Source organism: Stegostoma tigrinum, chromosome 14, assembly GCF_030684315.1.
Source record: "Stegostoma tigrinum isolate sSteTig4 chromosome 14, sSteTig4.hap1, whole genome shotgun sequence".
Classification (NCBI taxonomy): domain Eukaryota; kingdom Metazoa; phylum Chordata; class Chondrichthyes; order Orectolobiformes; family Stegostomatidae; genus Stegostoma; species Stegostoma tigrinum.
Window position 1 is genome coordinate 52,165,190 of NC_081367.1, and position 18,103 is coordinate 52,183,292.

Here is an 18,103-nt window from a genome sequence, read left to right on the forward strand (position 1 = left end):
GTAGGACACTTCTACTCCATATATAGGAATGACCCTGACATCCCACTTGCTCGCCATTTCATTTAACTGCCTTGCTGTCATGCTTGCATTTCTGTCCTGGGCTTGTAGAAATGTTCCAGTGAAGCACAGCATAAGCCGCGGAAACACCTCAATTTCTGCATAAACACTTTACAGCTTCTAGGACTCCATATTTAATTCTACACCTGAGGAGCCTGACAGCATGGTGGCTCTCTTCCCTTGTTCACACATTCTCTGACATGCACACCGCCACCCCCATTCTGCCCAAACCAGGCCTTCTGTTGTTTTCTTTGCTTTCAACTGAGACAATCCATTTACTACCTCTGCCACACCTTAATTTGCATCCATTTTACATCTCTATTTCTCTTTCACCCAATTAGCACCCCCTTTGACGTTCATACTTGTCCTCCACTGGATTGTAAAATCCATTCTCCTTGCACCTCCTTCACTTCCATCAAAAGTATATAAACAACCATTTTCCAATCCCTTTCAGTTCAGAAAAAGAGTCATATTGGGCACAAACTACTCCACAGATGCTGGTCAACATGCTGAGTTTCTCCAGAAATGTCTCTGTTTGCACTGAAACATCCTGCTTGTGCTACTTTTATGGTGTGAGTATTCTGTAGTATTAAATATAGATTAGAGGGGTCCATAATTTCTAATCCACTTAATAAAGTGTCATTGTATCACAGATCTTTGAAAACAACTAACCTTAAAAAAAGATACTTCTACATGTGGCTCTGATTTTAGCAACATTAGCTATACAATCCTGAATGTTTAATGGCTTTATAAATGAGGCTAGGAGAGAGCCCCATCACTCTAGTCCCTCTACTATGTGGGTCACAACATAAAACAAAAGTACTCAGCCCATATACCAAGATTGTCAATCGCATGCTATATCTGTACCAGGTTATATACACAACAAGGTGTATCAATTAGGTTTCTTAATCAAAATTTATTGGTTCATTCTCATAAAGATTCAATAATTTGGTAATATACTGTCAGTAAGAATGAAGTATAAATACTTAGCCTATTAAGTATCCTCAAAACACATATGTAAACACATTCACGCACTCTTTAGGATAAGAAAAAATAGAACTTTCAGCAAATATTGGCTTTCACAAAAATAATCACTTTGGACAATGCACCATTCTCTGGCTGGTGTGGTCAAGTCATTAACTATGTGCGGTCATCTCTGAAGACTTGCAGATAAACTTGCTCATGAAGTACAATTTTGAAATTTACTGCCAGCCACCCGGTCAAAAGAAGAAATAGGCTTCATCGTGAATTGATATAAAGGGTTTTATTTTCACAAATAAAAATGAACAGCAGGGCAGCTTGATCTTAACAAACTTTCCTCCAGCACAGCTTGTTCACATCAGGCTTTCCTCCAACACATCTTATTCTTACCAGATTTCTCTTCATCCAAACAATATAGAAAACAAGAACCTCTCCAATTCAGTCACTGGTCAAAACAACACCAGAAATGGTCTACAGCAAAGCAAGCAGTTATTAACAGTCACGAGGCTTTGTTAGCAAAGAATTTCCAGTGCCCATAGTGAGTTTTCAAAGAACTCTTTGCAAGAAACCACTCCAGATTTTTCCACAAAAATTTAAAATAAAGCCATTTTCCACTGCTATTCAAATCTTGACTCCTCAAAACAATACTTAATATTGTCCAAATACTACACTAACAGTAAATGTGAAATAAACAGTTGACCTTGTATTGCAGCACAATTAAGCTGTTAGAAGCATCGTACTTTCATAAGTAAGTACTTATTCTCTACAAACAAAAAGAATATGTTCAGATCTTACATCTCTAGTTCACCATGTTAACACTTTAGCCAATCTGAGTCAATTTGCCAAACAGCCGACATCTATTTCTCCTGTCGTACAAATTGTTGTGATTGTTTGAAATTTGGCATTCCTACATGAGTCATGAGGGATCCAAAACAAAAAAATTTCTGCGGGCTGTCTCTCTTTATAGCTATGCTCAAGACTTATATTAGTTACCCTCTCCAAGATGCCTTCCAGTTCCTGCAGTACCCACCAGTTGTAGAAAGCTTCAAGCATACAAGGCTGGCAGGTAGCAAGATCATGGATATTTTGGTGACACCCAGGAGCAAACTAATGAGATCTTGTAAATGCCCATTGTCTCACTGCCCACCAGGTGACCAGACATCAGGCAGGTGCAGTGATGGAGCTGATTTGTAAGCATATTTTTTATGTAACATGGAAACTGATAAAATGCTTCTTGATATTTCAAAGGCCCTTCAGAACAATTACTCTTCAAGTGTTCCTACTGCACCATAAAACAGCTTCTGAGGGCCTCAGCTGCACATCTGTTCAAAAGATAAACATATGAGAATAATTTGTAGGGTCACATAGCTATCAGTAACTGCAATATTGTTTTCACGCCTGTTGTAATGCTATTTAACCGTGCCAGCTGGGAGAGTCGAAATGCAACAGTCAGTCGGGTCTGATGTTTGTTGCAGTAGTCTGTTAAAATGAGAGGAAACACAAAATTCAGACATAATCTTCAGACACTAGTTCAAAGAAATCTCATTGTTTCAGTCAAATTAGAAATTATTGAGAAAATAATTTATCAGTGCAACACTAGTAATCTGGGAGCTGGAATGCACGATGTCAGATGGTGGTGAATGGAGCTTTACACTTTTAATTTTCTGTACACCAAGTTAACAATTTTGCCAGATTATGTAAAGGAGGAGTAAGCCTGAAAATCAGCCATGATTTTTGACACAAGGATGAGTTTAATGCATGTTGGAGCAGATGAGTTGTACTGGAACAAAAGCAAACAAGTTATTTCCCCCGTTTCAATAAATATCACAAAACATGAAGACTACAAGGATTTCTGATTCTACTGTTAATCATAAATTAGGGAAATCCTGGTTTGTGTTTTTCACAATCATGGTATTGCTGCAGGTCTTGGCAACAATCTAGAATATGAATTTTTTCCCTTAATTATAGCTTTCCTTTGGTGGTCAATCACTTCATTGAAAGCTTGTTTCCATCTCCTATTTCAGAGTACATTTAATATTTACCTATTTTGAGATCAATTATAGGCTATTTTGTTATTTTCAATAAGTGCCATGTCAGAGATCAGTTTTATTTTGGTGATTTTGCTCTTCATATCTCAAACAGATATTCAACGCTAGTTCTTGAAACAAATTAGTGAATCTTGAGTGTTAACTAGCATAAAGCAAAACTATTTCCTTTCTATGATTTGATTTATTTGGACAGTTTTCAACTTTGTTATGTTTCCTTCTGGATACTTTGAAGGTTGGCCTTTCATTTCACATTTAATTTTGCATTTAATATGTGTATTGACACGGCTCATACAATTAATGTTTGCATTAGATCAATGTGCAGTGATGTGCTCAGTCTCCTTACTGGTTAATTTGTATAATAGACCCAATTGCTTTGCAGACTCAAGTGATGTAAAGATGACAAACATATCATCTTTAAGTAATTTGCTGTCAAGAATTTGAGGAAATTCCTTATAATCACAAATTACAGTCATATCTAAGTTTACTCAACCTTGAACAAACCACATATGTGAATTGCAGAATGTGCCATAATAATTTGATTATCAAAGACCAGCTTGGTGCTGCAGCAAAACTCAAGTCAGTAGTTAGTTCCCTAGCTACTTTTATTTAACCAGTTTCTTCCGGAATAATAAATAGTTTGTAAGATCTATTACTATTTGCATTTATTAGAATAATTTGCTAGATGAATGCTTTTGAGAGATTCTCGGTCAGTTGTTTTACAAGTCACAGTATTTAAACTCATGCGATTTATCTATCCACTCGACAAACCTCAGTCAGCATCCAAGGACCAGGGAAGTCAGCATTTTGGGCTGGAACATTGACTTCCCTGCTCCTCGGATGCTGTCTGAACTGCTATGCTTTTCCAGCTCCACATTTATTGACTTTAGCTTCCAGCATCTGCAGTCATTACTGTCTCCAACTAAACAAATCTGTTGATTGATTTTTCTGTTTTAAGGCATTGTGCCCTCTTGTAGTAAATTATACAGAATCTTCCCTTGAGTAATGAAGTGCATGACAGACAGTTCAACGTCTCTAAGCCCAGAATGCCTGAAGTGTAAGACATCTTCTGCAATTAGCAATTCTTGACAGTCTCAATCTCCGGAAATGTCCCATATCTTACAGTCTCAGTGGACTGCTTGATCTGCTCATCTATTTTATATATTTAGTTAAATATTTGTAGTGCTAATTAATTTATCTTTAACATGGATTTGTGATTCTCTGCGTTGAACTTTATCTGCTACCTATCTAGCCGCTCTACTAAATTGTCAATGTCCTTTTTTAGGTCTACACTGTTCTCTTCGCAGTTCACAATGATTTCTCATTTTTGTGTCATCTGCATACTTCAGTATTGTTTCCTGAACATCAAGATCTAGTTACATATCAGGAAAAACAGGGGTGCCAATACTGTTCCATGGAGAACTCCATTATAAACCTTTCTCCATCCCAAAAAGTTCCATTGATCATTGCTCTGCTTCCTATCACTCAACCAATTTTGTTTCCACAATTCTACGATCCCTTTTGCTCTATGAGCCATAACTCTTCTCACTAGTCAGTTATGTAGCACAGTATCAAATGCCTTCTGAAAGACCATGTACATCACATCAACAGCATTACCCTCATCGACCATTTCTGTTACCTCTGCAAAAAAGTTCCAGCAAGCTAGTTAGATACAGTTTCCCTTTTAACAATCTCTTTGGCTCTTTCTAAGCAACTAGGAACCCATCTTTTCATGTGACTACTAATCCCCCAATTCTGAATAATTGTTTCTAGAAGTTTCCCTATCATGGAATGTTTGAATTAGGTTGTAATGTTTGTGATTCTCTCATCCTCTGGCACCTTCCCTGAGTCAAGAGATGATTGAAAAATTATGGCTATTTCCCTTACAATTTCCAGTCTTGTTTCCTTGAATATCTGAGGATGCACATCATCTGGTCCCAGTGCCTTATCAACTTTAAGTACCAACAGCCACTCCAATACTTCCTCTTTACGAATTGTCAACCCTTCTAGTGACAGAGTTTCCTCCTTTGTCACCGTAGCTGGGTAGCATCCACTCCATGGTAGACAGATAGAAAGTATTCATTTAATAGCTCAACCCTGCCCTGTGCCTCCATGTGTAAATTCCCTTTTACGGTCTGCAAGCAGTCTCCTCCTTTAACCATTCTTTTACTATTTATTTACTGACAGAAAGCTTTGAGATCTCCCTTTAGGTTGGCCACCAGTCTCTTTTCATAGTCCCTCACTGCTTCTGTAATGTGCTTTTCCACTTTTCCTTCTGTATTCCTCTTCATTCGCAATTGCATTTTCTGTACAACACCTATCATAAGCGTACTTTTATTTGTTTATCTTAGTTGCGATCCCTCTTTTCATCCAGGGAGCCAGATTTGCCTGACCATTCCCTTTATACTTTGACTCTGCCCAAACTATTCCTTTTTTAAAGGTAACCACTTGTTCAGTTGTGGTTTTTCCTCACCCATCCTTTGTTGTAATAAATTCAGCCCAGCTCCCTTCTTGCCGTATTTAAGCCAGCTTCACTCAAGTTAATTATTTGTAGATAATAAGGTGTAGAGCTGGATGAACACAGCAGGCCAAGCAGCATCAGAGGAGCAGGAAAGCTGATGTTTCAGGCCTAGACCCTTCTTCAGAAAAATTATTTGTACTCTGGATGGCCACTTGCTCTTTTCTACTTCCATCGTAAACATTACAATACAATGATCACTCTATCTTAAGTGTCTCCCCAATGACATTGATCTTCCTACCCCATTTCCAAGGACCAGGTCCAACAGTGTATTGATTCTTGTTGGGCTCAACACATACTGTTATAGAAGATTTTTATAAATGCAGTCTCTGCCGTTTGCACTACTAGTGTCCCAGTCAACATTCAGCTAATGAAATTTCTCCATTATATGATGTTTGCATCTTGCTGTAATTTCCTTGCAGATTTGTTCTTCTACGTCCTTTCCACTAACTTGTGGTCTGTCGACTGCATGAACAATTTCATTGCACTTTTTTCATTCCTTAGCTCTAGCCAAGTTGATTCTGCCCTTGAACGTTCTGGGACACTCTCTTTCTCCAGCATTGTAATGCCCTCTTTAACCAATACTACTACTACTTCACATTTCCTTCTTTTCCTATCTTTTCTGAAAAACCTGTATCTACAGAGTGCTGCCCTTCATTGGTGATCATTGTATTGTGATTTAACCCTAACAAGGGTAACCTGAAGCCCATGAATATAATTCTATCCATTGAAAGATGTTTTCGTTTATTTCAAAGAAATTGAATAACAAAATGAACAGAATGTAAAGGGTACTAATTAGTCAATATCTGGATTACTGTGCACAGTATGGACCTTTTATGTAAGGAACATGCAACTGTGTTGTAAAAAGCCCAGAAAATTATTACTATGCCAATACATGGACTGGTATGTCTTGTGAGGAAAGTTTGGACAGGCTTAACTTGCATCTCCTGGTGTTTGGAAATGTCAGACGTGACTTGTTTGAAACACATAAGATTCTGAGAAGTTTTGATGAGCTGGATGTGGAGAGGATTTTTCCTGTTACAGGAGAGTCTAGAACTATGGACTGCTGTTTAAAAGTAAGGGGTCACCCGTTTAAAACAGAGCTGCGGTGAAATATTTACCTCACAGGGTTGTGAATCTCTGTAACTCTTTGCCTCAATAGGCAATGTAAGCAAGGTCTTTGAATACTTTTAGATATAATCTTGATGAACAAAGAGGTAAATGGTTGTCAGGCATGGACAGGACTGTGGACTAATCAGAATAGCCACAATATTAGTGATTGGGAATAGGTTCAAGGGGACAAATGATAGTCTTCTGCTCCTGATTTGTACATTTTTGTGCATTGTTATTATTTCTCAATTTCTTTCTGCTCCTTTCTTTGCATAAATAATATGGTAATACCTTGTATCTGAAATTCTTCACTCCATTTGATTGTGTTCCACCATTCCCCTATTCTGTTCTGAATTCTTTCTTCACGTCTCTTTCAGTAAATAGATGAAGGGCAATTCGGGAGAATGCTTGAGTAATGGAAAGTTTTAGAAACATAGGATTGAATTAACCAGACAATGAACTCTCGTCATGATGATCAATTTGTGAAAAATCACATTGAGGGAACTCTTTCCTCCTCAGCTCATTCTTCAACCTGTGATATAACCCTAACAAGGGGAACCTGAAGCCCATGAGTATAATTCTATCCATAGAAAGATGTGGCACAGAAGGAATCTGTCCAACTCTCCCCATTTCCCTGTAAGTATCCATTCAATCCCCTTTTGAAATTCTACTGAATCTTCTTCCTTCACTGTCACACTTGGAATGAAAAGTTGTGCCAAGTTGCATTTATTAAAGTAAGCAGTGTATTACATTTGAATTTAGTCAGAATTACCTTGTCAAAACTGGTGTTTTTGACTATAAAATAATATGGTTCAGGCAACCAGCAAGCTCACAGCTGACAAAAATAGATGATTACCATAAGTCCGACTTGAATTCTGCTGTTTCATTACAATGAAGCATTGGAGATAGGGTGATTGATGATTGACAACATACTAACTTATGATTTGAAAGCATAAAAGATTCTAGAAGAACTTTGCAGGTTGATCTTTTAGCATGGATTTTTGGCACCATGTAAAACTGAATTATCTGAATGGAGCTCGTGACCAGTGAGAATGCGCTACGGTAGATAAGTCAACCAAAGTCCTGTTAGACATCAGAAACTTGACAGCATTCAGGAAATTTCCTTTGCATTCATAGAAATAACATTCTAAATAGTTAATAACCTTTCACTTATGCATTTCTATTATAGGAAAAGCAGGAAGTTGAGATTGAGGGATTACAGCCAAATGCACAATATCTGGTGCAAATGCAGGCAGTGGCTAACTGGGGACAAAAACGCTTAAAGAGCAGCAAAGCTCTGTTCTTTTTTAATACCCCTTCCACAGGTAAGAAGAATAAAACCATGTTTGCTATTGGTAAAACTTACTGGATAGAGATCTGAAACCCTTCCTGATTCTCTCTAATGCTTCTAATACAACTGGAATAAATATTAAAAATGAGTCTCAGATAATATTGTTTATTTTCCAATCTCCTCCTCTGTGGGAAAATTCAGTTATGTCCCAGGCTAACTGATGGACAGAGATACATGATTTTCCATGTGGCGATGCAACAGTGCTCCACAAGGTCACAAAATGCTGTGAAGTTTGGGACCATGAAACCACCCCTGTTCCTTCTTGACATATTTCACGCCTGCCAATAATCGTCGTTTTAGTTACTGAGTAACTATGAAAGTGAACTTGGCCAATTCCTTATCTCTTCATAGATATATACAGCTATTTATAAACACAGGTTCACAACACCTCCATTGGTTTGAAGCAAACAGTTTAGTTGCTATTACCTGATTGTTAACTTGGCAGAGCTAGAAAGTATAATTGTAGTGTAAACATTTTGGATTTGATGAATGTGTGATCACATTCAGTGGCCTGTAATTGTTACAATATTGAGCTTTGTAACACCAATTGAAGTATGAGAAGCTATTGAATCTGAAACATCTGGTTTAAGTGTGAGGTTTGGAGGGCAACCTCAAGAAAGGGGAATTTGGCCGAGAAAGTACAAAGAGATTTTGAACTGTGTCATGTTTTCTGATTTATTCCCCAGGTCAAACATTTATGTCTGGGATTCTTATAAATATGCTGTATGGGGGCTGGGGAGAAATGACATTTAAAATAACCTTGAGCTATATTTGAAACACAAACCATTTTCCAACAGTTGCAATATTTTATTTAAATATTTTAAATTCTTGCACAAATCAATGTTTGGGGAGGGAGGGAAGAATTGCTTTTGATAAGTGTTGCTTTGTCTAGACATCCAGTCGAATCATGGCAGTGCCACAGATGAGGTGTCCAATGAACTTCCATCTCTTGATGAGATGTTTGACATTCAAAGTCTGGAGGCAGCAGTTCCCTATTTCCATGGTAACCAGCTGCAAGTTAAAGTACATTGGAAGAAAGCAAAAGAAGGTATGACAGTCAACAAAGTTTTCACTGTTATGTATCCTTGTAATGTAGCCCTCGGAAGCAGAATTTGCATTTGTCTTATATAACATAACTCGCCTTTTTTTCCACTTTTTATATTTGAAACATTAGAAACAGATGGTGATATTCGCTTTAATTGGAATGAGAGTTTTGCATGTTTAATAAATAGTTGAATATAAGTTTATGAAACATAACAGCCAAGATCTCACATTACTTACAGACATTTTACAGGTAGTTTAGTTTTGTACATAGATATATGGATGTGTTAGAGCGCCATCTAGTCCCTATACTTGGTATTTATAAATCCTTTGTACAAGAAATCCTAATGAGATTAAAATTTGACCTTCTCGTCACCTAAATGGCCCCATAATCAGTAGTCTAACTTTTGGATCTGCCATCCCATTTTTCTAATGTGTTTTACAATTGTTGGCAAGATGGGAGCAGATATTTTGTAAGGTTTGATTTAATTAACATTATAGATTAGGACAGAGAATGCTGAGTAGTGCTGCTAATTCATAATGATCTCACAAGTAGGATTATGCATTAAGTTGATCAATCTGGAATTCACAGTTTAATGTAAACTAAATTCTGTACTGTGTCTTTACACTTAATTCACAGCTATGCTTAGCACAGTAACAATTCCAAATGGCTTCTGTTGACTGCTCCTTGGAAGATATCTGTCTTTCTGGGGTTGGGTGATGATCTCAGGGATTGTGGATTTGAGGACATGTTACATGCTGTTAGGTTTCAGTGTCTGATACTTTTAAAATCTGATTTCATAAATTGGTACATCTTTCAAAGTATTTATACGTTTAATTATAAATGTAGGAAATATGAATGTTGGAGGGCAGTTTTCTTGTTCATTGTTGAGGACACAATGCTAGAGCTGTGAGTGTCTGTGTAGTATAAACCAAGAGCATTGCAGATCACCCAGAGATCCCTATGCATAATATGATTATGCCTTCTGAAGTTTGTGTTAGGGATTTAAGGGCTGCAGAAGTTTTGAGCCATGTGTAATGAAGTTAGTTCCATTATTCAGGTTCTCTGCTGTGTCATTGCTGGCTATTCAATAATAATTCTACATGTAGAGACCTCCTAACAAAGATAATTGCTGGAGCCTTTGGCCTGTTTAGTGGTTTATTGATCTGGAAGTATGGTTGGTTCAATGTGTAAAACATTACAAAATCACAATAAATTGAAATTTACAGTCTAACCTGAACTACAAATTCTTTTACTGTAGTGTTTTTCTATGAGATGGATCACAACCAAGATTTTCAGTTTAATCTCTAAATAGTCCACGATTCCCCATCTGGTCCCAGTCACTTCTGACTCTTGGTGGTATCCTAATCTAGAAATGAAACTGAAATACCAGAATTCTATTTTTTTTAACCTGAGGTCTGCAGTTAAGTAACAATCTTCCCTAACTTACAGATTGAATATGCTAAATGCTGTACCATAAACCACAGGAAGTGTAGTAATTTTTGTATTTGCTATGCTTTTGAATCAGACCATGTGGTGGACCATATATGGGCAATTTTCACCTGAAATGGTCAATGCACTGTATCCAATTTTCAAATATTCAGCTTCCAAACCCACAAATTGTGCTGCAATTAGAGTATTACAGGTACGTCTATACTGCAGTGCTAATTTGTAAAATTCACCTGTGTAGCTAACAGATTTAGTTTCGAATTTCAGGATGAACAATTCACTGCTATTCTGAGTCAGGAATGAAGCACAGGCTATAGTTGCAGAAGATGGGTATTTACTATTGAGCAGCCTGCTAGTCTTCAAAATCAATTAACACATTGTAATAGTCTTCTGCATTGTCAAAAGGTTAAAAATCCTGCCAATTAGTGTACAATCTTAATTCATTTTAGCGAATTGGACTCTAAAGTGATATTACTACAGGAATCAGTTTTAGCATCAAAAGAAAGAGTTTGAAATGAATAATGTTTCATGCTTCCTCTTTTGTTTCTGTGCAGTGTGGATTCCAGAATATATCAATGTAGGTGTGGTAAGGAAGATCAACATTCAGATTGGCAGTTTAATTCTTGACATTTCCTTTAAAGAAAAAGTTGGTAAGACCATCCAGGTAGACTCGCATTCCTTGAGGTTTGCTCTTGTGTGAAGCCACACTTCCAAAACAAAATTTATAGTGCATTTTTTTAAAATGTTGTTTGAATTATTTTAATGCCAGTGGGTAATGTTGTTCCCTAACACAAACAGATCAGGTGGAAAGTGAAGCACAGCACATTGTATGTCAGCACAAATACCTCGATATACTTGTTGGTGAACCAAGTGCAGTGTGTAATTAGCTGTATAAGCTATTTATTATACTACTCTGGTAACACCTGAGAGCGCCAAGACCCCATTAAAAGGACAGGATGAAGCTGGTTGTAAATATTTGCATCGGTGTGTCTGTAACACAATACACTATTTTTCCTTTGTTCCTCCAGAAAGTCTTAAGGATCACAATCTCTACCTGTTAACATGGATACCAGAATCCTGTGCGAAGAACACTTCACAAATACAACAACATGCAACTGTGAAGGTTAGAAATGTATCGTCTCTCTTTGAAATGTATCAGTTTAGTTTCTAAGTAAAGTAAAAACAGACTGAAGAAATAGACATTTTAAAAAAGGCCTGACAAATAACTATTCTTATTAAAAACACATTGCCTCATTAGTACTTAAGCTCATATTAAATGAGTTAGATTTGCAACATTGACCACTACACATTTCATTTGTTTGAAAATAATTTTTAATCACAAAATAACATTTTCAAGGGATAACAAAGTGTGGAGCTGGATGAACACAGCAGGCCAAGCAGCATCTTAGGAGCACAAAAGCTGATGTTTCAGGCCTAGACCCTTCATCAGAAAACTTTTCTGATGAAGGGTCTAGGCCCGAAACGTCAGCTTTTGTGCTCCTGAGGTGCTGCTTGGCCTGCTGTGTTCATCCAGCTCCGCACTTTGTTATCTCGGATTCTCCAGCATCTGCGGCTCCCATTATCTCTCAACATTTTAAAGGGAGTCTTGTGTTTTATAAAGTTTCTGATTACATACTTTACATTGATTTAAACATGTTTTTTTGCACCACAGTAAACAAAACATTTATTTATAATTACCACAGGAAATTTTGAAAACGTAATGGGCAATATCTTCCCCCTTTCAGACTAAGTATAGAAGTGAAGAGTTCAGAATAGGGAAATCCACAGCCTATGAAGATAGGAATGTCTGCTGGATCTTCCAGCAATCAGGCAGCTGCAGAACCTGATAGATCCGCAGCAGAGACCAGGGCTGCTCCCAGACTCTTGGATGGAGGAACAATCAAGCCAAGTGTAGTTTGCAGGGTATGGGCCACTGGGAGAGTGACAAAGGAATGGTCAGATGGGCAGGTGGGGTGGGACTGGGTGGCCACACACCTGCACCAAGTTGTGTCACTCAAATATGCACAAATGAGTGAAGATTGAAGGGCTAATCTCCCGCAAACCAATAACCTACTTTCATAGGTTAATCAGTCAGATGGGCTAACTCTTTCTCATGCCACACACCCGCAGTGTGTAAATAATTTAGACCAGGTGGGAAGAGGTCCTTAAATGATTGTTAATTAAGCAGGATACATTGATGGATCTTGGGTTTTCCCACCCCAGAGTGCAATTTGGACAATGTCTAGAGGTGGTGGGATTCTCATGCACCACATCTTGCATAATTGTTTACTTCCACCTCCAGCCCTGGTGCCATCAAGCATGGAAGATTCTGCCCATCAAAATGTTCTGTCTTGACAGAGCACAGCATTTCAGAAAGAACTTCTAAAATGTATACCAAGGCGTTGGCCAACATACTAAACAATTGTGCCCTGTGATTCTGTTAGCCTGTGTTTCACTGACATGTTACCTGCAAAATAAAACTGAGGGTAGGACAGATTAGGGTCTGGATTTTATGGTCAGGCCATCTTGATTTCTATCTATCCTCATTTTGCAGGCTTGACTGAGAGCTCAGACCAATTAAAAACATTAGCTCAGCAATGAATCTGCTTTCACATGTGAAGTGAATTGTTAACTTTGCTTGATTGACATCTTCAAGCAGTTCTGATATGTTGTTACTTCTTTGATTATTTTTGTTAATGTGTGTGTTTATTTGAACCAAATTAAGAGGTGTGAGAGTTCCAAGCTGCAGTTATTGATACCTTAATGATCTGATTGATGCTTTTGTGGATAGTCAAAACAGCCTAGTATTTTCTCAAAAGCAGATTTGTGAATTAATGCTTTTTGTCATTTCTGAGGTCTGCACATGGTATTGTTATATAACTCACTGGTTTCGTTCATAGTGGAGGGTGGCTGATGAGGTTTCACTTTTCAAGGATGGTAGAAATGAACCAGGAAATTACAGACTGGTGAGCCTCAGTGTAGGAAAATTACTGGAAAAAGTTCTGAAGGAGAGAATTAATATCCACTTGGAAAGGCGTGGGTTAATTAGGAATAGTCAGGATGGTTTTATCAGAAGGAGGTCATGCCTAACAAATTTTTATAATTTTTCAAAAATATGCTCAAGCGTGTGGTTGAGCAAAGTTCAGTTAATGTGGTTTATATGGATTTTAGCAAAGCTTTTGACAAGGTATCACGTGGCAGACTGATTGAGAAAGTTAAAGCACATGGAATTCAGGAAAACTTTGCGTGATGGATCAGAAACTGGCTTCATAATAGGACACAAAGGGTAGCGGTCAAGTGTCTGGAGGCTGGTGTCCAGCAGTGTACCACTACGATCAATACTGGGACCCTTGTTATTTGTCGTGTAGTTGGGAGCGTTAAGCAAGTTTGCAGCCAATACCAATATTGGTAGAGTGGTTAATAATGAAGAAATGGTTGGAGGTTATAGGAAGATATAGATGGTTGGTCAGATGGGCAGAGTAGTGGCAAATGGTATTTAACTCTGATAAGTTTGAGGTGATGCACATTGGAAGAAGAAACAAGATGACGGAGTATTTAATGAATGGCAGGACACTGGATTGCTTAGAGGAACAGAGAGATCTTAGGGTAATTATGCACAGATCCTTGAAGTTGGCAGAGCACATGAATAGGATAGTTAAGTTATAACATACACTTCCTTTCAACAATCATGGCACCGTGTATAACAGAAAGGAGGTAATATTGAAGTTGTACAGAGCATTAGTTAGGCCACAACTGAAGTACTATGTGCAGGATTGTTACCTCACTGTAGGAAGGATGTGATAGCACTAGAGGGATTACAGAAGAGGCTCACCAGGATTGAGCTATAAGGAGAGACTAGAGAGGCTTGGATTGTTTTCTTTAGAGCAGAGAAGACTGAGAGGCGACGTGATTGAGGTGTATAAGATTATGAGGGTATGGGCCGGGTGAGGAGGGAGCAGCTGTTCCCTTTGGTTAAGTAGCTAATCATAAGGGGCCATTGTTTTAAGGTAAAAGCCAGGGGATTCAGAGGATATTTGAGAATAAACTTTTTCACTCCGAAGGCAGTAGGAATCTGGGAAAGTATTGGAGGCCAAAATGTCATTATGTGTAAAAGATATTTGGATGAGCACTTGAGCTAGCATAACATTCAAGGAAATGGGACAAGTGCAGGAAATTGGATTAGCGCGCCTTTAGTGATAGTTACTGTCAGTACATTCTCAATAGGCCGAAGGGGCTTTTCTGTGCTATATGACTTTCTTACTCGTTTGCAAAAGTATCGTGAAAATTGTGAATCATTCAGTACTTTTGAACTAAAAGCTACTTTTCACGAGCATCTTCAGCCAATGTACAAATAGACAAAAAAAACTACTTTAGTTGTGGTCTTTCCAAGCACAGTATTGTGATTGACCCTTCAATAAATCCTAATACAAATGTTTAGGTGGACTTCAATAAACCCCTGAATGTTTTGTCTGTGAATCAAGGTGTAATATTTCTTCTTAAGACAAGTATCATTAAATGTCAATCTGTTTGACACATTGCATCAAGGGATAAAAGTCCCTTGAGTTATGAGGGTTCTCGCAATTTATTGACAGAAATGTGGGAAATACCAGATTTTCTAGAATTATAGTTAATTTTTATGCATTGCAGTGTTTTGAACATTTTGTAGGGGTAGTTCCTGGGAGGATATTTGTCAAAAGCACTGCTATTTTCAAGATTTACAATGAAATTGCAGGCAGTAGTGTTATTTGTATATTATAACGTGTTTGAAGTTGGCATCTGTTTATAATAAAACTTCAGATGAATTGCTTGTTCACTGAAATCTATCATGCAACACAATTTAACAAACACGAGGTAAGCATCAATCATTCTACTGCTGACAAAGAAGTTACCTAACTGGTGAAGGAAATTATTTAGTTAAGCTGGCCACTGGCGTCAATGTTAGCTGAAAAATGCCATTTTTTTTTCAAACTTATTCTCAGGCCACATATACAGACAAACTGGCAATTCATTTTTGAGGTTGAGGAGGTAGCTTGTATGTTATTGGTCTGATTTGAGATTTTAAATAATATTTACAGTCAGCTGAGATAAGGAAAACATTGAGTAGAATCTTATAAGGGCCTAAACAATGTGGGCTGTGATGAGAAATGTGGCTGATTCACATGAGAGGTCCAGCGAGTTCAGTCTTGTAGTCAGATGTAACCAACTGTATCTTTTATACAACTTCTGGATCTTAAGACAAGAAATTCATTAGGGGGCATGTGCTGCCTATTGAGAAGGATTGTTGCTCATTGATAACTTTATAAACTGCACATCTCACCTTTTTAGTATGCAATTTCCCAACTTAAATGCACTGAGCAAACCAGATGTATTGAACTTTTCAGATGTAAGTCAATGCATGGACCTGACCACTTTAGCTCAATGCTTGCTTTGAAGAACTTCAATGTTGGACACTGGGTGCCAATATCCCAGGGCATGGCCCATGGCCATGTGCACCGCAGTTCCAGACACACTGTGTCCACCTGTAGGAACCCTTTCAGCATTGAAAATATTCAGGTTGGAGCTTGGTAACCAGTGGCATTCCAGGAATCTGTTCTGGAACCTCTGCTGTTTGTGATCTTCATAAATGACTTGGATGAGGAAGTGGAAGGGTGGGTTAGTAAGTTTGCTGATGACGCAAAGGTCGGTGAAGTTGTGGATAGTGTGGAGGGCTGTTGCAGGTTGCAGCAGGACATTGACAGGATGCAGAGCTGGGCAAAGAAGTGGCAGATGGAATTCATCCCGGAAAAGTGAAGTGATTCATTTTGGAAGGTCGAATGTGAATGCAGAACACAGGGTTGATGGCAGGATTCTTGGCGGTGTGGAGGAACAGAGGGATCTTAGGGTCCACATCCATAAATCCTTCAAAGTTGCCACTCAAGTTGGTAGGGTCGTTAAGATGATGTAGGTATGTTGGCTTTCATTGGCAAGGTGACCTGAGTTTTAAGAGCCATGAGGTTATGCTGCAGCTCTATAAAACCCTAGTTAGCTCACACTTGGAATATTGTAGATAACAAAGTGTGGAGCTGGATGAACACAGCAGGCCAAGCAGCATCTCAGGAGCACAAAAGCTGACGTTTCGGGCCTCAACCTCTCCACCCCTCTCACCCACTCCAAACTCTCCCCCGCAGAACGGGCAGCCCTCCGCTCCCTCCACTCCAACCCCAACCTCACCATCAAACCCGCAGACAAGGGTGGCGCAGTGGTAGTATGGCGCACTGACCTCTAAATCGTCAAGGCCAAACACCAACTCTCCGACACCTCCTCCTACCGCCCCCTTGATCATGACCCCACCCCCAAGCACCAAACCATCATCTCCAACACCATCCATGACCTCATCATCTCAGGGGACCACCCACCCACAGCCTCCAACCTCATTGTTCCCCAACCCCGCACAGCCCATTTCTATCTCCTTCCCAAAATCCACAAACCTGCCTGCCCTGGTCGACCCATTATCTCAGCCCCCTGCCCCATCGAACTCATCTCCACCTATCTGGACTCCATTTTCTCCCCTTTGGCCCAGGAACTCCCTATGTCTGTGACACCACCCACGCCCTCCACCTCCTCCAGAACTTCCAATTCCCTGGCCCCCAACACCTCATTTCCACCATGGACGTCCTGTCCCTATACACCTGCATTCCTCATGCAGATGACCTCAAAGCCCTCTGCTTCTTCCTGTCCCGCAGGCCCGACCAATCCCCCTCCACTGACACCCTCATCTGCCTAGCCAAACTCATCCTCACCCTCAACCACTTCACTTTCGATTCCTCCCACTTCCTACAGACAAAGGGGGTGGCCATGGGTACCCACATGGGCCCAAGCTATGCCTGCCTCTTTGTAGGTTACGTGGAACAGTCCCTCTTCCGCACCAACACAGGCCCCAAACCCCATCTGTTCCTCCGTTACATTGATGACTGTATCGGCGCCGCCTCTTGCTCCCCAGAGGAGCTCGAACAGTTCATCCACTTCACCAACACTTTCCACCCAAACCTCAAGTTCACCTGGGCCATCTCCAACACATCCCTCACCTTCCTGGACCTCTCAGTCTCCATCTCAGGCAACCAGCTAGAAGCTGATGTCCATTTCAAGCCCACTGACTCCCATAGCTACCTAGAATACACCTCCTCCCACCCACCCTCCTGCAAAAATTCCATCCCCTATTCCCAATTCCTCCGCCTCCGCCGCATCTGCTCCAAGGATGAGACATTCCACTCCCGCACATCCCAGATGCCCAAGTTCTTTAAGGACCTCAACTTTCCCCCCGCAGTGGTCGAGAACGCCCTTGACCGTGTCTCCCGCATTTCCCGCAACACATCCCTCACACCCCACCCCCGCCACAACCGCCCCCAGAGGATCTCCCTCGTTCTCACGTACCACCCCACCAACCTCCGGATACAACGCATCATCCTCTGACACTTCCGCCATCTACAATCCGACCCCAAGCTATTTTTCCATCCCCACCCTTGTCTGCCTTCCGGAGAGACCACTCTCTCCGCGACTCCCTTCTCCACTCC

General features: G+C 39.6%; 1 protein-coding gene across 2 annotated transcripts in view; it reads left to right on the top strand.

Annotated features, from left to right (window-relative positions):
* Positions 1-18,103, top strand: part of anos1b (anosmin 1b) — a 153,327-nt gene that overhangs the window by 121,191 nt on the left and 14,033 nt on the right. For both annotated transcript variants that reach the window (XM_059651149.1, XM_059651150.1), the window contains exons 8-10: positions 7,901-8,036; positions 8,955-9,110; positions 11,582-11,676. In XM_059651149.1, coding sequence (XP_059507132.1) covers positions 7,901-8,036; positions 8,955-9,110; positions 11,582-11,676 — 387 coding nt within the window. The remainder of the gene's footprint in view (positions 1-7,900; positions 8,037-8,954; positions 9,111-11,581; positions 11,677-18,103) is intronic.